Raw genomic sequence first — 24,926 nt, 5'->3', positions numbered from 1 at the left:
TTGTCAAAAACACAAAGGCTTATTTACAAGATTCACCTTGCCTGCTGAGGAGACTCACTGATTTCGTTGATCTTAGACAGGATGACATCCTGGTCACCATGGACGTAGATAGCCTCTACACGGTGATCCCCCATGTCGGGGGGGTGGAGGCGGTCAGGTCCATGGTGACTAACAACACTCACTACAGTGGTCCCCCTATCGAGTTCCTGTGCGAATTATTGACTATTTGTCTGGAGAAGAATTATTTTAAATTTGAGGACTGCTACTACCTCCAGATAGCTGGCACAGCCATGGGGTCCAATGTGGCACCCACTTACGCAAATATTTACATGTCATGGTATGAACAGGAGCTCATGAAGCCTTTTGAACATCCATTGGTGACTTTTTATACCCGCTACATCGATGATGTTCTCTTGATATGGAGAGGCGATGAAGTGTCTTTGCGTGGGTGGGTGTCACATTTGAACCTCATGGCTAGCCCTATTCGTTTTAAGCTGGAATACAGTATAGATAATGTTAATTTTCTGGATCTCAATCTGTTCAAGGTGAATGATGCTTATGGCTGGCGATTTGGTACTAAATTGTACTCTAAGCCCACAGATCGCAACTCTTTGTTGCAAGCCAGCAGTTTTCACCCTGGACACCAGAAAAAGGGTATCCTCACCTCCCAGCTCACTAGAGCACTGAGAAACAACAGTGAAAGGCATTCACAAGTTACCCAAGTAAAAGAAATGGGCTTGAAATTGAACAAAAGGGGTTATCCCATGACAGACATCTGTGATATACAGGAGAAGTTGTTATGCACGGACACTTTACAGGATACCAGGGTTCCTAAAAGGGAACAGTCTGAACAACTGAACTTGATCACCACATACACACCTGGTTGTGACCGCCTAGCCAATGCAGCACGTCGCCATTGGCCAGTGGTGGGGACAGATCCCATGTTACCGTTTCAGAAGTTGAACGCTCCAAGGGTGGTCTATCGCAGAGCAAGGAATCTGAGGGACATCTTGGTTAAAGCAGATCCTGTTAACCACTACAAAAAGGAAACATGGCTCAAGACATCTAAAAAAGGTTGCTTCCCTTGTGGGAGCTGTACAACATGTAACAGCATGTGCAAAGGGGAGTCTTTCCAACACCCCCACAAGAACCAAAGGTTTACAATAAACCATCGCCTCAGCTGCACTAGTACCTATGTGATCTACATGTTGTCTTGTCCGTGTTCACTCATTTACATTGGAAAAACAATAACTTCCTTCCGCGACAGGATGGCAAATCATCGCCACGCCATACGGGAAGCACTGAAAGATGGTGACTCGGACCAACCGGTGGCACGTCACTGTGCAAACTTCAAACACCCAGTGTCAAGCATTAGATCAATGTTGATCGATCATGTCCCACCAAATCCAAGGGGTGGCGACAGGGGTAAAAAATTACTCCAATGCGAGAGCAAATGGATTCATAAGTTGGGAACTATGACCCCAAAAGGACTCAATACTACTTTGGATTTCAGCCCTTTCTATTAAAATCGATGCCTATGTCCACCTAGCTTGGGCTTGTGGAAGTTTCGCTGTTATGGTTACTACCATACTCCATGGGTTTGATGTATATTCAAATCAATTAATAGTACCGGTTTAATGACACATACTACAGTATGTTCAATGAATATCAATACACAGGGGGGAACTTCCGGGCGGCGGCCATGATAGGTCGCAAGACTGACTACTTCTTCAGGTCCTGGTGCTAATTTGTACATAATTCATTCTCTAACACCCCATCAAATGTTATCATTCTACAGAGGAGAGAGCTTTTGTGAAAGATATAGGTACTTTTGGATTTGACGCTGAATTCAGCCTACCGGAGAACTTTTAAGGTTGCGGCCTGTTACTCAACCCCCCGGCAGGGCACTTGCCTCTGTCGTTATAGTGCAGTGTAAACTCCGCAAGACACTGCAGGTCCTTACTTAACACTGATATCTCTGGGTTAAATGTCTGCTAAAATGGAGAAAGCAGCGGAGGGGACATTATTAAAACTCCTAGAAGAGCATTTCCAAAATTTACATGCGTTATGCAAAAACTGCTTTGATGGGATATACCAAAAACGTGAGCTACATAGAGAGAGAAATGGCGACTTGGGGAAATCTCCTACTGCTTCTGCTGACACTACTAAGGAAGGTGGGCGCTGTGAAGGGGCACATTCACCGATCAACATTAGTCCGACTCCCCACATACCTGTAGCTCATACAATACTAGAGCTGCCGACCACTTGTAGCGGAGAGAGTGGGGGGCGCTTGATGGGGTCCCCATTGCCCTCGCTGGTGGAAGCGAGTATGCCTGATGTGGGCCTGATAGTCCCACCGCTTCTGGACCAAGATGAGCCTTCAGCTATGAGGGTTGAATATAGCCCTGCTCTATCAGCAATGGGGGAGACCGGACACCTGATTGAAGCTGGAAGCCTAAATAGGCAACAGCCGAAGTGGATGAGAGAGCTGTTGCCGGTGCGGGTGGATCACCGGGACTCCATTTCCCGACAGAGTATGATGCTGTGGCTGCAGGAGGAGAGTGCCGTTACAGTCACGCTGCAGCTTCAATCCACAGAATCTCTTAGCCTGCTATGCCTACTGCCGGAGTCCGGACATTCACTAGCTAGTGGAGTGATTATTAACAAAGCTACCGCTGCAACTACGGATCTCCACTCTTGCCCCTTTAGGCTAAAAGTTATGGTATGGAGAGGTGAACTCTCAGAGGAGGCGCAGGTGAGCTGGGACCCTGGGGGACTTGGGGCCCTGGACCGAGAGTTGGGTCTGATTTGTGGTCAGAGTTTTTTCGTACGCTGTCAGGGAATCTCAAGTCAGGCGAGGCTGGGAGTTGCAATGGCTGCGCTCCCCAGAAGCGATGGTCAGGCTTTCAGCGGTATTGTCAGAAAGGGGTTAGTAAACAGCCCTGCTTTACCAATAGACAGGGCATCGGATGAAATAATTTGAGATAACGGATCAGCCTACTATAACTTTCCCTTTATATGGGATTTTCATACTGTGAGACACCCTATGTTTGCTATGGCGGTGGTGCTTTTACCTTGCATTGACGGCTAGCAAGCCTGAAGTTTGAGGACTAATATCTTGTACTCTTATAAACATGGACACTCCCGTATCTATTTATCCCCAAATATATTAGGGTTTATTGACTCTATAAGTTAGCTCCTGTAGTATATAACCTAGACTGTGGGATTATTGACCTTAAATTGTATAACTATTACTTGCCGCCCGCCTTCAGTACCCATGTTTGGTTTATTATGCTGCACTCCTGCCTATTCATACTATACATGCCACAACTGTTATTGCCCAATGCCCATTTGATGATGGTCCTCCTGCCCTCTCACATATACTTATCCATTGTTACCTATATTGCTTCCTGTGCTAATGTTATCACGGCCGATAGGCACTAATGATGGAAATTTTATATATCAGGTATACATGCCAGGAGGGATACCCTAAAGGTAATCTCTTATTCACTCCTAATGTTATCAGCCTCTTTCTATATCAGTCCCCTGTAATCCTAACTCCAATTCATATTAATTCTGCCATATGGGAAGTTCATTGCAATACTTACTCACAGTAGACCTATCACCACTTTAATTTATCTTTTTGTTGTTGTTACAGGCTGCTATGTTGTATTATTTTGGGTCCAAGAGTGGCCCTTTTGTTATATGTTATTTTCCAGTATCCTCTTGTAGTTCCCCGTTGTACAAAGGTCTCTTTCAGAGGTCCAAGAGAGGCCTCTACTCATCATTAGGGGAATACCTACCACACTGCAGTCCACCAAAGTTTTAAGAGGATATAATGTTTAAGAAAAACTGAGGTTTATCTCCTAATTGTATATTCGGGCAAGGCTTAGCATGTATCTATGACACAGTACTATATACAATTGTTCTACTTTTCTGATGTTAATTCTGGCCTTGGTGAGCCCAAGTCACGGATTTCTGTACTTTATTTATTTATGCAATTTTGCCCTGTATTTATTATAACCTCAATAAAAAAAATTAAAAAAAAAAAAAAAAAAAAAAAAAAAAGAATATCAATACACAGTAATATGCCGTTTGTTCTGTATATATTTTTTAACATACATTGTTGCATATAATTCCCTGACACAGAAGAAGTTCACATCACTGTTTATATACATCTTTCAGACTTGCATTTCAGTAGCATAACAGACTGAAGTTTATGACTCTACATTTGAATGTATTTTTATTGGATATATTAAATATCATGTGAGTTGTGCGATTTGCTAGTCTGATAAGATTAAATATTTCTTGGGTCCCCGCCATAGCCACATAATATGAGACACCTAGAGCGGTTCTTGTCCGCCAAGTTGACAGGTTTACACTGGTTGCCTAGAGCAACCGCTGCGCTTCATGAATACTGTTGGTTCTGAACATGCGCAGGCTGCCTCCTGGTGATCTCCTAATATCTGGCCTATATACCGATGCAACGCTTGGGACGTTGTCATAACAACGCCGTGCTATGCGTCATCACGCTAGGCACGGCTAGCGTGCCAGCGTGACGTATGGACTAGCTAATTGGATGAACATGCGAACGATATGGCGGTAAAGTCGTAGTGGGGTTAAGTTGTCTCCCTCTATTTAAGGGGGTTGTTTTAAATGTTTGTTCACTGATCCGGGGTACTTGGGTGCACTCTGTCCTTGTACTTTTTTGTAAAACATTGACAAAGGCACAATGCAGTGCCGAAACGTTTGTTTTTTAAACTGAAACAATAAATTCTAAGTTTTATTACAAAGACCAGTGAGCTGCCTGCTTTTTGGAGAATATGTGTGTATATATGTATGTATGTGTGTATGTATATATGTATGTATGTGTGTATGTATGTATGTATGTATGTATATATGTATGTGTGTATGTATGTATGTATGTATGTGTGTATGTATATACTGTATATAGTGATAAAGAGAGGGAGAACCACAACAAATATTGTATAGCCAATTAGCACATCTGAGCAAGTATCCCTTTCTTTTCCTCAGAAATATTCCCTATGCATTTTTACCAATGCACCAGAAAACTCTGGGTAAGATAAGAAAATGATATATACAACATCTCGTGCCTTTTTCTTCCAAGACTTAACCACAGAAATCCCCTTGTGGGGTATGCGCAGTAAAAACAAAATCACATCTGGACAGCTATTTTAAGCTTGTTAGCTCTCATGGGAATTATATACATATGATTTGCCACTAAGTGAAGCTTATTTCCAGGACAGAAGCAACATTTATTTAAACTATGGTGGGAATAAAAGCGTGAGATTAAAAACTTCCTTTTCATAAAAGTTAGAACACAAAATTGTACAGGTAATTAGGACATCTAGCTGAGTATACATATAAACACGCACTGCAAAACATCTGTTTGATTGAATGTTTCCTTTTACAACAATAGTTTTGAATAGCCCCAACTCACCATCTGTAAACTGCAGATTTTGTGACTTATTTGAAGGTTGATCCTGAAACACATAAAAAATAAATTAGTCAAAATATTAATGCACATTGAACACAATCAATGTCTCTAGGTCAAAATAATATATATTTACAAAAACTGTGCCTTTCTATTTCTGCATAAAGGGACAGTAAACACCTTGTAATTACCTTGTTGTCTTACTATAGAATTACATATTTATTTTATTTTTTGTATTTTAAAACCATTAGAAAGGATTTTTGTCTAATAGACTTGAATGTCTCCATCTTTTAAATCAGTGTACAAAAATCTTCTAATATTCTAATAGTGATTTCTACACTATTTTTGTAAGACTAACAGATTCTCCCCACACACAAAAGGAGCTGTATAAGCATCCTAGATAAACAAACATTGGCAAAATGTTTTTTAAGAAGAAAAGAGTTTGAAAAATATTTTAAAAAGCAGGTTAAAAATTATGTGGATGGATTGGAGTACACTGTTGGTGCGGGGGTCTAAGTACTAAGTATCAACATGTTTGCAGTGGAAAGTTATTTTAAAACCATTAGAGACAGTAAATCCCCTGTAATTACAAGGCATTTCAGTTGTCTTACTATAGAATTACATATTTATTTATTTTATTTTAGTTATTTTAAAACCATTAGAGAGGATTTTTTCCTGATAGGCTTGATTGTCTCCATCTTTGTAAATGACTTTGCACCGTATAGGTCAGTATACAAAAATCTAATATTACTACAATTATTTTCATTTCTTACCTTACTGTGTCCCAAAAAATGTATCCATATTAATATTTTTAGTAGAATTAAGCCTTTCACTACTAGAGATTTCAGAAAAAATGTGCCCAAAATATGGGGAAATTTTAAACATTTTTGCAATCCGTTAAAACAGATATAGGGCTCCATGTACTAAGCAGTCAGCGAGCTACCCGCAACAAGTCTCGCGTCAAAATTCGCAAACTGATATGTACAAAGCCGTCAATTATGTTAAAACTCGCATCTTTAAAATTGCGAGCGTACTTATCCGCCAAACCTCGCTACCGCTCCATTTTTCACTGTAATTAGACACATTTGACCACCAACTCGCCAAAAACGAATGTACTAAAAAATCTATTTGTCCGCTCGCTACAATTTCCGCTCCCACCTCGTTATTTTTGCCTCGCCACCTTTTAGGTGGCGGGCAAGGTACAAAACAATAGGCCAGTCTAGACATATATAAAAGGCAATAATATCAGCATTGTATTTACAGCATAACTGGCGTCTAATTTGTCTCTCATTTCCATGTACATAAATTGCGCCCAATTTGTCGACTGTAATTAAAGAGTAATCTATTTAAATTTGTATTGTATAGTTGTCAATCTTTATAATTATTTTTATATTAATATTTATATATTATCAGATCCAGATGAAGCCATATCCAAATTGTAAATAAATATTACAAAAATAACGCTCTGTTATCACTCTTCAAAAAATTTTGAACAATAATAAAGTTGTTTAGATAAGTTGAACTTTTATAGGAGCAAAATTCTATTCCCGCGACTACTATGATGTTCGTGACACCTTGCATGCATTAATAATTGGCCAGACAATTCAACTGAAAAGTTAAGTACATCAGTACTTCAGCTTAGTCGAGGCGAGCGAGGCGTCAAATTTATCAACAATCCGCAACTGCTCGCGGCGGGCTAGACTTGTCTATTTATTGGGGGAATATTAGTACATAGCGACAGCGGACACCATTTCGCCCGCGGCGAGTAACGGCGAGTTTATCCGCGTCTACAATGACGGATGAATTGACGGCTTAGTACATGGAGCCCATAGCGTTCGTTTTTTTGGTTTACCTATGGAAACTTTATGTTTATATTTTATTAGCAGGAAAAGAGCTTTCGAAGGATGTCAGTTTTAACTTTATTTAAAGAGTTAAATAGATTTTTTTTTCCACATTCCACAAAAAAGACGGGTGGTAAATCGCCATAGAACAGGCTAACAATGTTATTGAGCTGGTTCCTGTGAGTGCGCTTCTCTCTATGGGGTTGATTTATGAAGCAGCGGATGCTGCTTCTGACCCACTCTGCTTCAGGTCCGCCTGAAGCGGAAGTTAAGAAGCAGCGGGCTAAAGACCGCAGCTCCATAACTACCCACCACCTCTGAGGCGGCAGTCAGCAATTAGCCCGATCTAATACGATCAGGTTGATTGACACCCGCTGATATCGGCTGATTGGACTCGAAAGTGCAGGGGGCGGCATTGCACAAGCATTTCACTAGAATTGCTTGTGCAATGATAAATGCCGACAGCATTTGCTGTCGGAATTTATCGATGTGCGGCATACATGATCCGCTACAGCGGATTATGTCCGTCCGCACATTAGTAAATCTGCCCCATGTGTATTAAGTCTCCCTAAGGGAAAAAGGGGAAACCAGACGTGGACTCCTTGCTCAGTGTGCTTAGAGGAGTATGGCTACACCTCACTGATTAGGCCTGTCCAATGAAGGCCAAAATGATCGTCTGTGGTTGCCTGGTATTTCAGTGCTGGACTGACCGTAATTGGCAGGATCAAACTAAAATACTACAGTAAAGTTCTACTCTGTGAATAGCATTACTGGGCTAATAACAAGCTACACCAGGGGGTATATTGCCATGGAACAAACTAACAATGTTATTGAGTTTGTCATTGGTTTTGGTAATTGCAGCTGTGCACCACGCTACTGAAAGAAGATTTTTAGACATATTATGATCATGGATCCAGGGCCGGACAGATAGCTCAGCATGCATTGTGGCTGAGCTCTGTAACAACCCAAGGGTTGCAGGTTCGATCCCCTGCGAGGTCCACTCAGCCTTTCATCCTTCCGAGGTTGATAAAATGAGCAGCGCCTTGAGACCCTTACGGGTGATTACCCGCGCTTTACAAGTACCCAATACATACATACATTTGGTATGGGTTAACTGCCTGAATTCACAAAATTGAGATATATATATACACAGAGAGAAGCACACTCACAGGAACGAACAACCAGCTCAATACCATTGTTAGCCTGTTCTATGGCGATTTACCACCTGGGTGCAACTTCTTTTAGTCCAGTAATGCTTTTCACAGAGTAGAACTTTCCTGTAGTATATCAGTCTGATCCCGCCTATTATGGTCAGTCCAGCGCCGAAGAACCAGGCAATTCCTCTCTGAACAAGGAACAAAGCAACCCCAGACGATTGTTTCGGCCTTCATTGGGCCTCGTCAGTGAGGTGTAGTCATGTTCCTCTGAGCACACTAAGCAAGGAGTCCACGTCTGGTTTCCCCTTTTTCCCATAGGGAGACTAAATACACACAGAGAGAAATGCACTCACAGGAACGAACAACCAGCTCAATACCATTGTTAGCCTGTTCTATGGCAATTTACCACCTGGGTGCAGCTTCTTTTAGCCCAGTAATGCTTTTCACAGAGTAGAACTTTCCTGTAGTATATCAGTCTGATCCCGCCTATTACGGTCAGTCCAGCGCTGAAATACCAGGCAATTCCTCTCTGAACAAGGAACACAGCAACCCCAGACGATCGTTTCTGCCTTCATTGGGCCTCGTCAGTGAGGTGTAGCCATGTTCCTCTAAGCATATATACATCTAATGTAGACAACCAAGAGTATTGAACTCAACTTTTTTTTGTTATATTTCATGTCACCTTTTGGCAGACCATAACTCCCACAAGGATATTTACATTGCAGAGCCAGTACTCCCCTAAATCTCTCTCTACAAAGTTTTACCTTATGAGGAAGCATGGGATAAATATCCTAGTAATTTTGAATAAAATCCTGAGCACCTCTATCTTCGCCTGCCCCTAGATGAGACAAAGAAATACTGGGAGGGTCAGGGAAGAAGGATGGATATTAAAGCTCTGGTGTAGAGTGTCTTTGCCTCCTCCTGGTGGCCAGATGACAAATTCCCCACAGTAAGGAATAGTGGACTCTCACCAACTTAAGAAATAAAGAAACATTCACATTTCAGTGTATTTCAGGCATGAGTCATTTTAATGCATTTGAAATCTTGTGCATTGCTGTTCAGAATTTGTGAAATGTTCTGTACAGTAAGTTGGTCATGGTATATGACTAAGGTTAAAAGGAAGAACATTAAACCCTACATTTTCTTTCATAATTCAGAACATACATTTTTAAACAACTTTCCAATTTACTTCTATTATCTAATTTGCTTTGTTTCTATTTGTATCCATTGTTAAAAAGCACACCTAGGTAGGCTCAGGAGCAGCAATGCACTACTGGGAGCTAGCTGCTGATTGGTGACTGCACATATATGCTTCTTTTGATTGGCTCACCTAATGTGTTCAGCTAGCTCCTAGTAGTGCATTTCTCCTCCTTCAACAAAGGATATCAAAAGATTTAAGCACATTTGATAATAATAGTATATTGGAAAGATGTTTAAATTTGAATGCTCCATCTGAATCATGAAAGGAAAAAAATGGGGTTCATGTCCCTTTAAACAGCTTTCTAACCAGAAACATTTAAAGACTGAATGGCAAGCTCAAAGCTTCAAACATATCGAAATGCCATGTGCGCACCACGGAAAAATATTAAATTGCTTGGTAGCTTGTCAAATTCTAGCAATTGCAAAAATGGATACAAAAACATTTTAGCCGATAAAACATATAAATTTTGTTGAATTGTAGAAAAATGTAATATAAATTACAAAACTACAGTACTACAATTTTGCAGGGGCACGATTGCCAACCTCAGTGTTGCATTGGAATGTCATGGGTAAAGGTCTCAAATATACCAAGATATTACTGCCCAAGGTTTCTTTAAATGTTTACAAATGTCCTTTTTCCTGTTATTCCCAAACTATTTTTTTTTATTTACCTATAAAAACTATATATATTTTTAGTAGACAACCCAAGGTATTGATCTAGGCCCATTTTGGTATATTTCATGACACCCTTTTGCCGCCAAATGTGATCATATTAAAAAATCGTTAACTTTTTCACAAACTTTGGATTTCTCACTAAAATTATTTACATACTGTTTGTGCAATCATGGCACAAATGGTTGTAAAAGATTTTCTGGGATCCCCTTTGTTTAGAAATAGCAGACATGCATGGTTTTGCCGTTGCTGTTTGGTAATTAGAGGACCGCTAATTGCATCTGTGCACCACATTTCTAATATTCCCGGCAGTGAAGGGGTTAATCAGGTATCTTGTAAGGTTAATTTTAGCTGTAGTGTAGAGATTACCCTCCCAACAGACACCTCCCACCCCTGATCCCTACCTGATTCCCACGCAAACAGCTGTCTTCCCTCCTTCACCGCCCCACTGGTCACCCCCATCTTAAGTAGTGGCCAGTATGCAGGTTAAGGGACAGTCTACATCCTATCATACTTTTTACCTACCTGCTCAAACACATTAAACAAGTGTCCTGAACTAGGTCCATGGTACACCAGCTTGAAAGCAATAACTGTAATTGTGAAAACGTTTTTTTTGTACTCGTCTAAAATGGCCACTAAGTCTAAGCTCCACCCATCTCTTTACTTATCTTTGGTTATGTGTATTACCCTCCAATCACCATCAACTCATAAATAATATCTCATGCACACACATGCTAATTTGCATATGTGGAGTTAGCCCACTGGAGTGTTGCAGTCTAATCAGTCCCTAATGTTTAAGGTTGTAATTTTCATTCCAGAGGAGTTGATCACTGAGCACTGCTTTGCATTACAGTATGTTAATTAAATAAATTTTAAAATATTGTCTATAGTTATTATTTATTTTGCCTACTACATTAATATAATATTTGATTTAAAATAATTTATTTTATACCTTCTTCCTCATGTTTTAGCGAGCATTTTATTCTGTTTTTCTGCCAGTGGCTGCATTATTAAACATCAACACCCAGGGCCGTCTTTAATATTGACTGGACCCTGGGCGAAAATTTTCTTGGGCCCCCCCCCCCCCATGCAATTTTGCTCTCCACCCCAACATCCCAAAAAACAACTAAATCAATTTTTTTTAATTATTAGCCCAGCAGTGGATTAAATAGCAATATGTGAAACTGGACCTAAGCAGTACTAATAAGTAAATAAATATATAAATTCCTCCACTGTGGATTAATTTAATATTCTTTTGAATGTGATTCTGGTGTGAGGTTAGCTGGTTAAAGAGATTTAGGGCAGCCAACAGGAGCAAAGCAAGGTAAAGACTGAGGAGGAAGCATGGAGGTGCAGTATAAGTTTACTGACTGGAACAGCAGAACTAAAATCTGAGACAGAGAGAAAACAAAAACTATAAAAATAAACCTTACATTAATGTGTGAAGTATCAGCATGACACTATACATCAGCCACAGCAGCACATGTCCCTTCTTTGCTAGGAACAAGTTCCCTCTCACCTTGCACTAGACAATGCTGCATGGGGAGGGGTGTGTGTGCACTCACTTATTCTTCCCACTGACACCTTTCTACAAAGCACTGTTCCCCTAACAAACTTCAGATAGTTGATCTTAGGGCCACAGCAGAAAGAGCAGGGATAAGGGGACCAGCAGACTGGATGCTGTCTGTCCAAGGCTGCATGGATACAGTGTGAGTGGAGTCACACAGCCTCAAGACTGAAGAGAGCAGTGTCTGCAGCTGCACAGATGCTCAAATCCTCACGTACTTGCCGCTCCAGCTTTACGCTGCATGCGCCTACAGTCAGCACTACCCAGAAACAATCCCTACCACCAGAGCAGTTACCTGGTAACAGTGGTAACCCCAGTAGGACCTTTTATGAGGCAGTGGGAATGGCTGGATGCCGAGTTAGGGCTTTGCATTCAGTGCTGCACAGTGCACATCTAAAACAGCACATGGCAATACCTTGGCATATCACATGACACTGGCACGGTCTGGCACAGTTTAAAAAAAAATATATATAAGCAGAGTACTTTTGACTGTCACAGTATTAGGACTGAATGTGTGTGTTCCCCATGTCAAATCAGCAGTCTGGTATGAACCATAAAAAAAAATGTTTTATTTTTTTTTATTTTTTTTTAGGACTCTTGGGCCCCTCAACAGAAACTGGGCCCTGGGCAGTTGCCCCTTTTGCCCTGTGTTAAAGACGGTCCTGTCAACACCTCTTTCCTCACATTACCTTTTGCAAGGCATGTTTGTTTTGTAGCTTGCAGATCCTCTCCAAAACTTTCGGCCAGATTCCGAGTTTTGGGGTAAGAGGGGTGCGGTATTAACTTGCAGATTATTCTCACTTACCTACAGCGCTGGTATTACAGGTTTACCTAAACCCGGCGTTAAAAGTCAAGAAGTGAGCGTAGAGCAAACTTGTGCTCCATACCGCACTCCAATACCAGCGCTGCTTAAGTCAGCGGTGAGCTGGTTGTACGTGCTCGTGCATGATTTCCCCATGGACATCAATGGGGAGAGCCGGCTGAAAAAAAGTCTAACACCTGCAAAAAAGCAGCGTAAATCTCAGTAACACAGCCCCATTGATTCCTATGGGAAAACACATTTTATGTTTAAACCTAACACCCTAACATGACCCCCGACTCTAAAGACCCCTAATCTTACACTTATTAACCCCTAATCTGCCGCCCCCGACTTCGCCACCACCTACATTATTCTTATTAACCCCTAATCTGCCACTCCGGACATCGCCGCTACTATAATAAACATATTAACCTCTAAACCACCACACTAGTTAAATATTATTAACCCCTAATCTGCTGCCCCTAACATCGCCGCCACCTACCTACATTTATTAACCCCTAATCTGCCGCCCTCAATGTCGCCGCCACTATACTAAATTTATTAACCCCTAAATCTAAGTCTAACCCTAACCCCCCCTAACTTAAAGGGCCAGTAAACCTAAAAAATAATTTTATATAATTCTGCACATAGTGCAGAATTATATAACATTATATTAGTGCTAGTTTTTTATTACATAATATATCTGGTGATTTTTTATAAAAAGAAGAGGGTTTTCCAGACCCGCCCTCTGTGCTCTACTGAGTGGGTCTGGTTTTCCCTCAGAGTGCATCTGGCCAGCTGTCTAGTCACAGCCCGGCCCGACCACTCCATTACATTCAATGCAGCTCGCTCCTGCTCTATCTGACAGCAGGAGCGAGCTGCATTGAGGGTAATGGCGCGGTCGGGCCGGGCTGTGACTAGACAGCTGGCCAGATGCACTCTGAGGGAAAACCAGACCCGCTCAGTAGAGCACAGAGGGCAGGTCTGGAAAACCCTCTTCTTTTTATAAAAAATCACCAGATATATTATGTAATAAAAAACTAGCACTAATACAATGTTATATAATGCTACACTAAGGGCAGAATTATATAACATTATTTTTTTTTACTGTTGGGGGGGTTGTTTGTATTTTTTTTTAAAGGTAAAAGATCTGATTTCATTGGGGCAATGCCCCGCAAAAGGCCCTTTTAAGGGCTATTGGTAGTTTAGTTTAGGCTAGGTTTTTTTTTATTTTGGGTGGCCTTTTTTATTTTGATAGGGCTATTAGATTAGGTGTAATTAGTTTAAAGATCTTGTAATTTGTTTTTTTATTTTATGGAATTTAGTGTTTGTTAGTTTTTGTAATTTAACTAATTGTATTTAATTTAGGGAATTTATTTAATTGTAGGGTTAGGTTAAGTTTTATTGTTAGGCAGGTTAGGTTTTATTTTACAGGTAAATTTGTATTTATTTTAGCTAGGTAGTTATTAAATAGTTAATAGCTATTTAGTAACTATTCTACCTAGTTAAAATAAATACAAACTTGCCTGTAAAATAAAAATAAAACCTAAGCTAGCTACAATGTATCTATTAGTTATATTGTAGCTAGCTAAGGGTTTATTTTACAGGTAAGTATTTCGTTTTAAATAGGAATTATTTAGTTATTAATAGTAAGTTTTATTTAGATTTATTTTAATTATATTTAAGTTAGGGGGGTTAGGGTTAGACTTAGATTTAGGGGTTATTAAATTTAGTATGGTGGTGGCGACGTTGGGGGCAGGAGATTAGGGGTTAATAAATGTAGGTAGGTGGGGGCGATGTTAGGAGCGGCAGATTAGGGGTTAATAATATTTAACTAGTGTTTGTGAGGCGGGAGTGTGGCAGTTTAGGGGTTAATATGTTTATTCTAGTGGCGGCGATGTCGGGAGCGGCAGATTAGGGGTTAATCATTTTCTTTTAGTGTTTGAGATGCGGGAGGGCCTCGGTTTAGGGGTTAATAGGTAGTTTATGGGTGTTAGTGTACTTTTTAGCACTTTAGTTATGAGTTTTATGCTACAGCTTTGTAGTGTAAAACTCATAACTACTGACTTTAGAATGCGGTACGAATCTTGACGGGATAGGCTGTACCGCCTCCCAGGACACGCTTGTAATACCGGCGCTATGGAATTCCCATTGAAAAAAGACTATACTCAATTTGCGTAAGTTGATTTGCGATAAGGCCAAAAAAGTGTGCGGTGCCCCTAAATCTGCAAGAGTCGTAATACCAGCGGTAGTGAAAAAGCAGCGTTATAACCTGATAACGCAAAACTTGTAATCTAGCCGATTGTTTTTCTATTTTGGTGCTTCATATCACCCAGAACATTTATTAAAGATATTCAGCTCCCAAATCTGCAAATGTGATGAAATAGCTCTGAGAGTCTGTTAAGTAGAGTCTGTTTTTACATGCAAAGCATCTATGGGTAATTTTAATTTGCATATTCAAATGTATGCTAATATATCTGATAGTTATTAATTCTAAAAGTCTCCTCAAGTAGAATAAAGAGTGAACAGATATATCATTTATATCAACTTCCCATAATGTCTTTGTCACTTTTCAGCCTTGACTTGTTATGTTAGTCTTTTGGATAGTAGTCAATAAATGACCACCTAATGAATAATGTTAGCTTGAGAGTCTGATGGGGTTAGTTACTAACTGGCAGTATTATATTAAAATGTCTTATGCTTTTTTGATTGCTAGTCTGTTCTGTAAAGTCAGATTAATATATAGCTGAATCACACAAATTTGTAATTAGCAGACTAATTATCTATACGTGCTTAGTTGCTCAGCTGCCAGTCTCTGATTATTCCGGAAAAGAATTTGAAAGTAAAATAAACAAACAAATAAATGCTTGATATTGGTTGCCCTCTCTGTAGTTTGCAGATCCCTTTCAAAAATGTACTTTCTAGTTTGGTGTTAACGTTAGATTGATATTCTAATAGGATTGATGCTGGCAGAATAATCTTTAGGTGTAGTGACTAAGGGGCCGATTTATCAATTTCTGGCAGACATGATCGGCTGTAGTGTATCATGTCCACCAGACATCGCTGAATGCCGACAGCATACGCTGTCGGCATTTAACATTGCACAAGCAGTTCTGGTGAACAGCTTGTGCAATGCTGCCCCCTGCAGATTCGCTGCCAATCGGCCGCTAGCAGGGGGTGTCAATAAACCCAATGATACACAATTGTGTGGATTGATGTACGTATCCTCAGAGGAGGCGTATGAGTTAAGGAGCAGCGGTCTTAAGACCGCTGCTTCTTAACTCCTGTTTCCGGCAAGCCTGAAGGCTCGTGCGGAAACAGAGTCATTAGGGCGAATACGGGCAATGGTAAATCGGCCCCCATGTCTTTTATACCTCAGCTGCTTGCTAGTCTGCACTGAAATATTTTTATAATGAATCTATAGGTGATTCACAGAATTTGTCATTTACAGACTATATTATTTATAAATGTTTGATTGCTCAGCTGTCCCGTATATATAAAGCTATCTCAGTAACACAGAGTGTCACTGTCTATCGGCGGTCTGCCTTCATTTGGTAAAGGAAGACTGATCAGTTTTTCCTTACCATATTAAGGCAGATGCATTCTGCTTCTGGCTGCAGTCTTTGCGGTCAATCTGACAGCAGGGACTGCAGCATGAGGCAGAAGGTTGGATGTAGGTACTACGTAAACAGGTACGCTGAGCAAAGTACTGTGTGACGCAGTACCAATGGCTTAAGGGGAAAATGGGATACAACAATTTTGCCCATATATGTAAATTAGAGGGACTTTTTTGTGATTCATATGAAACATGTCATTTGAAACAAATTTGCAATTCAATTTGCTTTGTTCTCTTGGCTCACCCGATGTGCTCAGCTAGCTCACAGTAGTGCATTGCTGTTCCTTCACCAAAGGATACCAATGAAGCAAATGTGATAAAAAAAATAAAAGTGTATAAAATTTTATGTTCTATCTTAATCATGAAAGAAAAATGTTGGGTTTCGTGTCCCTTTAATACAGTTTGTGATGTAGCAACGCATATTATTTTTATTGTTGCAACCTACTTTTAGTTGATATTCCTTGTACGGGATGAAAGGCTGTGTTTTGTTCGGACGCTGCGTTCTGGCCATTTCTTTAAGCAAAAATGCTTTATCTTTTCCTTCCTGAAAAAGATGTTTATATAGTCAATATTTGTACAAAAAAGGGAAACTACTCTGTTATGATGGGAGAGCTCTGATCAATGACTACGTATTTTCTGATGTACAAACAAATCCAATAAATAAAGACATTTTAAAACGGTCTGATTTGAGTTCCCAATGTGATTTCTGCTATTTGTGCTTTGTGACACCCTTGATATATTTTGAAAATTCAAGTGACATCCCTGATTTGTTTATACCTTAAAGCAGTGATTTGCAACCTTTTTTTTGCTGTGGCACACTTTTTTACATAAAAAATCCTGCGGCACACCACCATCCCAAAACTTTACAAAATCACACATTGTAGCCTAATACAGGATATATATATATAGTGTGTGTGTGTGTGTATATATATATATATAGTGTGTGTGTGTGTGTATATATATATATAGTGTGTGTGTGTGTGTATATATATATAGTGTGTGTGTATATATATATAGTGTGTGTGTGTGTGTATATATATATATATATATATATATACACACACACTGTACTGTGCTGTCATGCCATGCCTCCTACAAACTATACATGACATATTGACATTCATTCACAAACAATCATAATGATTGTCAGTCTGCCGCGGCACACCTGAGGATCTCTCACGCACACTAGTTGAAAAACACTGCCTTAAAGAGACATTAAACACTTTGAAATGGTAAAATAAAATGCTAAATCATGTATATATATATATATATATATATATATATATATATATATATATATATATATATATATATATATACAGTATATATAAACTTGCAATATACTTTCATTATTTATTTTGTCCCTTTTTCCTGTAATTCCATTCTGAAATTGTGCAGAACACTGTTATATTCCACACAGCCATTGGCTACACTCTCTTGTGACCTATTTATAACAGTCCCTAATTGGCCAAAGCAGAGAAGGTAACCTAAGTTACAACATGGCAGCTCCCATTGCTTTATAGACACTAAGGGGCCTATTTAACAAAGGTCTGTCGGACCTGATCCAACAGTGAGGATCAGGTCCGACAGACCTCACTGAATGCGGAGAGCAATACGCTCTCTGTATTCAGCATTGCACCAGCAGCTCTTGTGAGCTGCTAGTGCAACGCCGCCCTCTGCAGACTCATGGCCAATCAGCCGCCAGCAGGGGGTGTCAATCAACCCAATCGTACTCGATCGGGTTGAATTGCGGCGATGTCTGTCCGCCTGCTCAGAGCAGGCGGACAGGTTATGGAGCAGCAGTCTTTAGACCGCTGCTTCATAACTGGTGTTTCTAGCGAGCCTGCAGGCTCGCCAAAAACACGGGCCCTCAAGCTCCATCCAGAGCTTGATAAATGGGCCCCTAAAACTTTACACTTATTTTGTCACTATTTAAACAGCTAATGAACCTTTAAAAATACATCTACATGTTATTATCACTACTATGTATTTAACCCCACAAAGAAGTTAAACACACAGTAGAAGTACCACTCGGGATCCGCATTGCTGGTCCAGAGCGGAAAATGCTGTTGATCAAAGCGACAGTAATAGTCACATGTGGAACTAGTGCTGCTGATTGGATCAACAACGGTCTCTGCTTGGAACCAGCAGTGCTCTGGGGTAAACACACAGTAGTGTAGGGTCGATAGTCTTATAATTACAAGCTGTAACGAATTAGAGTATGTCATTTTTTACTATTATGGCCCTTTAAAATAAAGCAAAATAATGAGTGTAACTATGCATTTTACAGTAGTGTCACTAAATTACTTTTAATGGGACAGAAAAGTCATAATTAGAAATTCAGGATTTAGATAGAGCATACGATTTTAATCAACTTTCCAATTTACTTCTATTATTTATTTTGCTTCCTTCTTTTGTTATCCTTTTGCTGAAAGGTTTATCTAGGAAAGCTCAGAAGCAGCAGATAATCTAGGTTCTAGCTGCTGATTGGTGGCTGCAAATATATATAAAACCATTAGTGCATTGCTGTTCCTTCAACAAATGATACCAAGAGAATGAAACAAATTTGATAATAGAAGTAATCTAGAAAGATATTTAAAATGGTTTGTTCTATCTAAATCATGAAAGAAATGTTTTGGATTTCATGTCCCTTTAAGCTTAAGACCTTGAGGCCTATGTATCAAAGGTCTTGTGGACCTGATCTGACAGTGCGGATCAGGTCCGACAGACCTCGCTGAATGCGGAGAGCAATGCGCTCTCCTTATTCAGCAATGCACCAGCAGCTCACAAGAGCTGCTGGTGCAACGCCGCCCCCTGCAGACTCGCGGCCAATCGGCCACCAGCAGGGAGGTGTCAATCAACCCGATCGTACTCGATCGGGTTGAATTCCGGCGATTCCTGTCCGCTTGCTCAGAGCAGACGGACAAGGTTATGGAGCATTGGTCTTTGTGACCGCTGCTTCATAACTGCTGTTTCTGGCGAGTCTGATGACTCGCCAGAAACACGGGCGCACAAGCTCTATACGGAGCTTGATAAACGGGCCTCATTATGAATACTCCACTGAGGGCTGTGATACCCAAATGTTATCCTTAGTTGGGAAATTGATGATTTAAATAAATAAGTGGTCTGTTTTTTTTCTCTCTAAGAGGTAAATTACAATAAAACCTGGCAAAACATTAGCATCGGATTATACAGAAAATAGTTATGTAACAGGAACAGTCTTTTATTTGTTTATATCCAGTAAGAGAAAACTACAAATATTCTATGAATATAGGAATAAAGAACTGTACTCACATTGGCGATCTGCTCAAGTAGAATTTTAACCATTTCTTTCTGACCTTGTACAATTTGCCAGTAAAGGTATGAGATAATTCTGTAAAAATAATAATAATAATACAATAAATGATATCAATAGCTTATAGAGATAACACAAATTATCTGCAAAGCACTCAAATGTTAGTTAAAAAAACTAATAACTACAAATGATATCTGAATTGTGCTGATGTTTCTATTCAGAAAAGTATTAAAAGTGTAAACCATAAGGCTCAGATTACAGTAGCTGGTGGAAGCTGAAGATGCTACTAATAAGGCTCAGATTACAGTACCTGGTGGAAGCTGAAGATGCTACTAATAAGGCTCAGATTACAGTACCTGGTGGAAGTTGAAGATGCTACTAATAAGGCTCAGATTACAGTACCTGGTGGAAGCTGAAGATGCTACTAATAAGGCTCAGATTACAGTACCTGGTGGAAGCTGAAGATGCTACTAATAAGGCTCAGATTACAGTACCTGGTGGAAGCTGAAGATGCTACTAATAAGGCTCAGATTACAGTACCTGGTGGAAGCTGAAGATGCTACTAATAAGGCTTTCTGAGTTCCTGTTAAAGGGACAGTCTACACTAAAATTGTTATTTAAAAAGATAGATAGCGCCTTTACTATCCATTCCCCAGCTTTGCAGAACCAACACTGTTATATTTATATACTTTATAGCATTTAAACTTCTAAATATCTGCCTGTTTCTAAGCCACTACAGACAGCCTCTTAATCACATGCCTTTTTATTAGCCTTTCACAACAGGAGACTGCTAGTTCATGTGGGCCATATAGATAACATTGTGTTCACGCCCAAGGAGTTATTTAAGATTTAGCACAACACAGTACTAAATCAAGTCAATGGATATTAAATAAAAAGTCATGTGATCAGGGGGCTGTCAGAAGAGGCTTAGATACAAGGTAATCACAGAGGTAAAAAGTATATTAATAAACAGTGTTAGTTATGCAAAACTGGGGAATGGGTAATTAATTATCTATCATTTAAAACAATAAAAATTCTATTGTGGACTGTCCCTTTAAAAAAGAAAAAAAAAGTCTTAAAGGGACATTGGAAAGATGCTCCCATGCACAACAAATTCCCATTTAGTGCTGCATAAAAAGGAATTATTTAAAAAAAAAAAAAAGTACATCCCAGCCCCAAAATACCAGACATCCCCTAGTGAAGTGCCTGGCTGCACCTCACTGACAAGGCCCACAGAAGGCTGAAACTATCATCTGGGTTTGTCATGTTTCTTGTTCAGAGGATTTCCTGGTATTTCCAAACTGAACAATCATTTTCAGGTGGGATCAGACAGATATAATTCAGGAAAGTTCTTCTCCTTGGAAAGCACAATTGGGCTTAAAGAGGCTTCTACTAAGTGGTGACCTAATATAGAACAAGCTACTGAGCTGATGTTTGTTGCTGGTTTAGCACTTCTTTTTCTATAAATGAGTATTTAATCATGTCTATATTTTATTGCCTAAATAAATATAAAGTAAAAGGTGTTCTAGTATCAGTAGTGCACTTGGTACTAATGCTCATTGGCTTTTAGGCTCTTTATAGCAAGTACCTATCAACCAATGAGCACTAACAGGAAGTACCTATCAACCAATGAGCATTAACAGGAAGTACCTATCAACCAGTGAGCATTAGCAGGAAGTACCTATCAATCATTTAGCTTTAACAGGATACTTGTCAGACAGTGAGCATTAGCAGGAAGTACCTATCAACAAATGAGCATTAACAGGATACTTGTCAGACAGTGAGCATTAGCAGGAAGTACCTATCAACAGATGAGCATTAACAGGAAGGCCCCTCAGCCAGTGAACATTATCAGGAAGTACCTATCAACCAATGAGCATTACCAGGAAGTAACTATCAGTCAGCATGCTGAGGTACTGTGGCTGAGTTCTGTAGCAACCCAAGGGTTGCAGGTTCAATCCCCGGCGAGGTCCACTCAGCCTTTCATCCTTCCGAGGTTGATAAAATGAGCAGCGCCTTGAGACCCTTACGGGTGATTAGCCGTGCTTTACAAGTACCCAATACATACATACAGTCAGTGAGTGTTAGCAGGAAGTACATATCAATTATCATTAACAGTAAGTAGCTATCAGACAGTGACCACTAGGAGCCAGTTTCAAGTTCAACCAATAAACATTAACAGGAAGTACCTATCAACAAATGAGCATTAACAGGAAGTACCCATCAGCCAATGAACATTAGGAAGAAGTACCTAGCAATTAGCTTTAAAGGGCCATAATACCCAAATGTTTAAAAACTTGAAAGTGATGCAGCATAGCTGTAAAACGCTGACTAGAAAATATCACCTGAACATCTCTATGTAAAAAAGAAAGATATTTTACCTCAAAAGTTTCTCAGTAGCCACATCCCATTGTAAAGGACTTCTAAGCAGCAAATCAGTATGTCTGTCCCGGGACAGCGGAAGGAGTGAGCTTACATGCACTCTCATCTTATTTCCCTATTCAGTGTAAGGAAGTTTACAATTAAATCTCATGAGAGTTAAGTCAAATCTCATGAGATCACAGTAAAAGAGTTCATGACCTCAGCACTGCTGATGCTGATTGGCTGCTGTTCATTTCTTAATTATTTTTTTTACCTGCAGCTGGGAGCAGCTGAGTATAACTTTTTACACAGAACTTACTCTGCTGAGCTGAGGAAATTGTGAGGTAAAATATCTTCCTTTTTTACATAGAGATGCTCAGGTGATATTTCCTGTCAGCTTTTTACAGTTATACTGCATAAGTTTCAAGTGATTTATCATATGAGTATTATGTCCCTTTAACAGGAAGTTCCTGGCAGACATTGAGCATTAGCAGGAAGTACCTATTGTATTGTTCTTGTGTAGTCACTCAAATTAGTGTCTTACCAAGGAATAACTCAGAGAACACAGATCTGCATCTAGTCACTAGCTTTATTTTCCTAACTGAACTTGTTACCATATATGGTAGAAAGACCAACAGCCAATCAACATTCTGTATGCAAATTAACAAACACATCACATACCATGTTAATAACATTACACCTATCAACCAATAAGCATTATCAGGAAGTACCTGTCAGAAAGTGAGCATTAGCAGGAAGTACTTATCAACCAATGAGCATTATCAGGAAGTACCTATCAGCCAGTGAGCATAAGCAGGAAGTACATATCAATCAATTATCATTAACAATAAGTAGCTATCAGACAGTGATCATTAGGAGGCACTACCTCTCTACCAATAAGCATTAACAGGAAGTACCTATCAGCCAGTGAATATTAACAGGAAGTACCTATCAATCAATTAGCATTAACAGGAAGTACCAACCAATGAGCATTAGCAGGAAGTACCTATCAATCAATTAGCATTAACAGGAAGTACCAACCAATGAGCATTAGCAGGAAGTACCTATCAATCAATTAGCATTAACAGGAAGTACCTATCAGCCAGTGAATATTAACAGGAAGTACCTATCAATCAATTAGCATTAACAGGAAGTACCAACCAATGAGCATTAGCAGGAAGTACCTATCAGCCAGTGAATATTAACAGGAAGTACCTATCAGCCAGTGAATATTAACAGGAAGTACCTATCAATCAATTAGCATTAACAGGAAGTACCAACCAATGAGCATTAGCAGGAAGTACCTATCAATCAATTAGCATTACCAGGAATTACCTATCAACCAATGAGCATTAGCAGGAAGTACCTATCAGCCAGTGAATATTAACAGGAAGTACCTATCAGCCAGTGAATATTAACAGGAAGTACCTATCAATCAATTAGCATTAAAAGGAAGTACCAACCAATGAGCATTAGCAGGAAGTACCTATCAATCAATTAGCATTACCAGGAATTACCTATCAACCAATGAGCATTTGTAGGAAGTACCTATCAGCCAGTGAATATTAACAAGAAGTACCTATCAGCCAGTGAATATTAACAGGAAGTACCTATCAATCAATTAGCATTAAAAGGAAGTACCAACCAATGAGCATTAGCAGGAAGTACCTATCAATCAATTAGCATTACCAGGAATTACCTATCAACCAATGAGCATTAGCAGGAAGTACCTATCAGCCAGTGAGCATTAGCAGGAAGTACCTATCAATCAACAAGTATTAGTAGGAAGTACACAACTGATACATCTGTATTAGGTTCAATTTCAATTTAAATAGCTGTTACTTTCTATTTTTGTCTTGTAAGTACAAAGAAAGTCAGTGTGTTTACATACTGCTCTTTCATGTGGATGACATACATTTTGAGTAAAGTGTCCCTTTGAGTTAATTGTCCTTTTAAACTCAACACATTATTCCAAAGTCCATTTAACCAACAAATTACAATAGAGACAAAGATTTTTAGCAACATCTCATTAGTTTTGTTGGTATAAACAAAAGTGACTTTTACAAACACAAAGATGTAGCTGTAGGAAACAAGCAATTACCGCTAATAGTGTTCCGATGACAAAGGGAGAGTGTACTGTAAAATTGTTTTGTATTTCCAATTACTTTTTATACCAGCAGCAGAGTATTACATGTATGATAAATTGCTCCTTTAGGTTTATTATATATGAAATAGCTGGTTTTGTCCTTTGTTACTGCAACCCATTAGCTGAACTTGCAGGGAATCAGATCTCCTTATTCATCACTTTTAGTAAACACAAATGCTTCCTTCTGATATTGTCTCTGTAGAGCAAAGCCCAATTCTTAAGAGGAACAATTGAACATTAACATTTTATTACTTTTCACTCCTAACCCCCAATGGGAGTATAATTTATTCTGCTGGTTATGTTTACATCTTTTTTTTTAAACAATTGAATACACCCAGCAGGTAAAATTGATCATTGGGAACGCGTTAAAGGCGAGAAACTGTTATAGTACACTGCCCCTTTAACTCAGTCACTAAATAATGCTAAGTCCCAGCTACAGTGGGGCAAAAAAGTATTTAGTCAGCCACCAATTGTGCAAGTTCTCCCACTTAAGAAGATGAGAGAGGCCTGTAATTTTCATGATAGGTATACCTCAACTATGAGAGAAAAAATGTGGAAACAAATCCAGACAATCACATTGTCTGATTTGGAAAGAATTTATTTTCAAATTATGGTGGAAAATAAGTATTTGGTCAATATCAAAAGTTCATCTCAATATATATCCTTTGTTGGCAATGACAGAGGTCAAACATTTTCTGTAAGTCTTCACAAGGTTGTCACACACTGTTGCTGTTATGTTGGCCCATTCCTGCATGTATATCTCCTATAGAGCAGTGATGTTTTGGGGCTGTCACTGGGAAACACGGACTTTCAACTC

General features: G+C 39.4%; 1 protein-coding gene across 1 annotated transcript in view; it reads right to left on the bottom strand.

Moving 5' to 3' along the window:
• Window positions 1–24,926, bottom strand: part of TMC5 (transmembrane channel like 5) — a 197,784-nt gene that overhangs the window by 2,759 nt on the left and 170,099 nt on the right. Inside the window, exons 23-25 of the mRNA XM_053694248.1 lie at window positions 19,602–19,680; window positions 16,753–16,851; window positions 5,462–5,504 (exon numbers count right to left, since the gene is read on the bottom strand). Of these exons, the coding sequence (XP_053550223.1) occupies window positions 5,462–5,504; window positions 16,753–16,851; window positions 19,602–19,680 (221 nt within the window). The remainder of the gene's footprint in view (window positions 1–5,461; window positions 5,505–16,752; window positions 16,852–19,601; window positions 19,681–24,926) is intronic.

This window comes from Bombina bombina, chromosome 11 (genome assembly GCF_027579735.1).
Source record: "Bombina bombina isolate aBomBom1 chromosome 11, aBomBom1.pri, whole genome shotgun sequence".
Classification (NCBI taxonomy): domain Eukaryota; kingdom Metazoa; phylum Chordata; class Amphibia; order Anura; family Bombinatoridae; genus Bombina; species Bombina bombina.
Note: the sequence above shows the minus strand (reverse complement) of the source record. Positions and strands in the feature narration are given on the sequence as shown.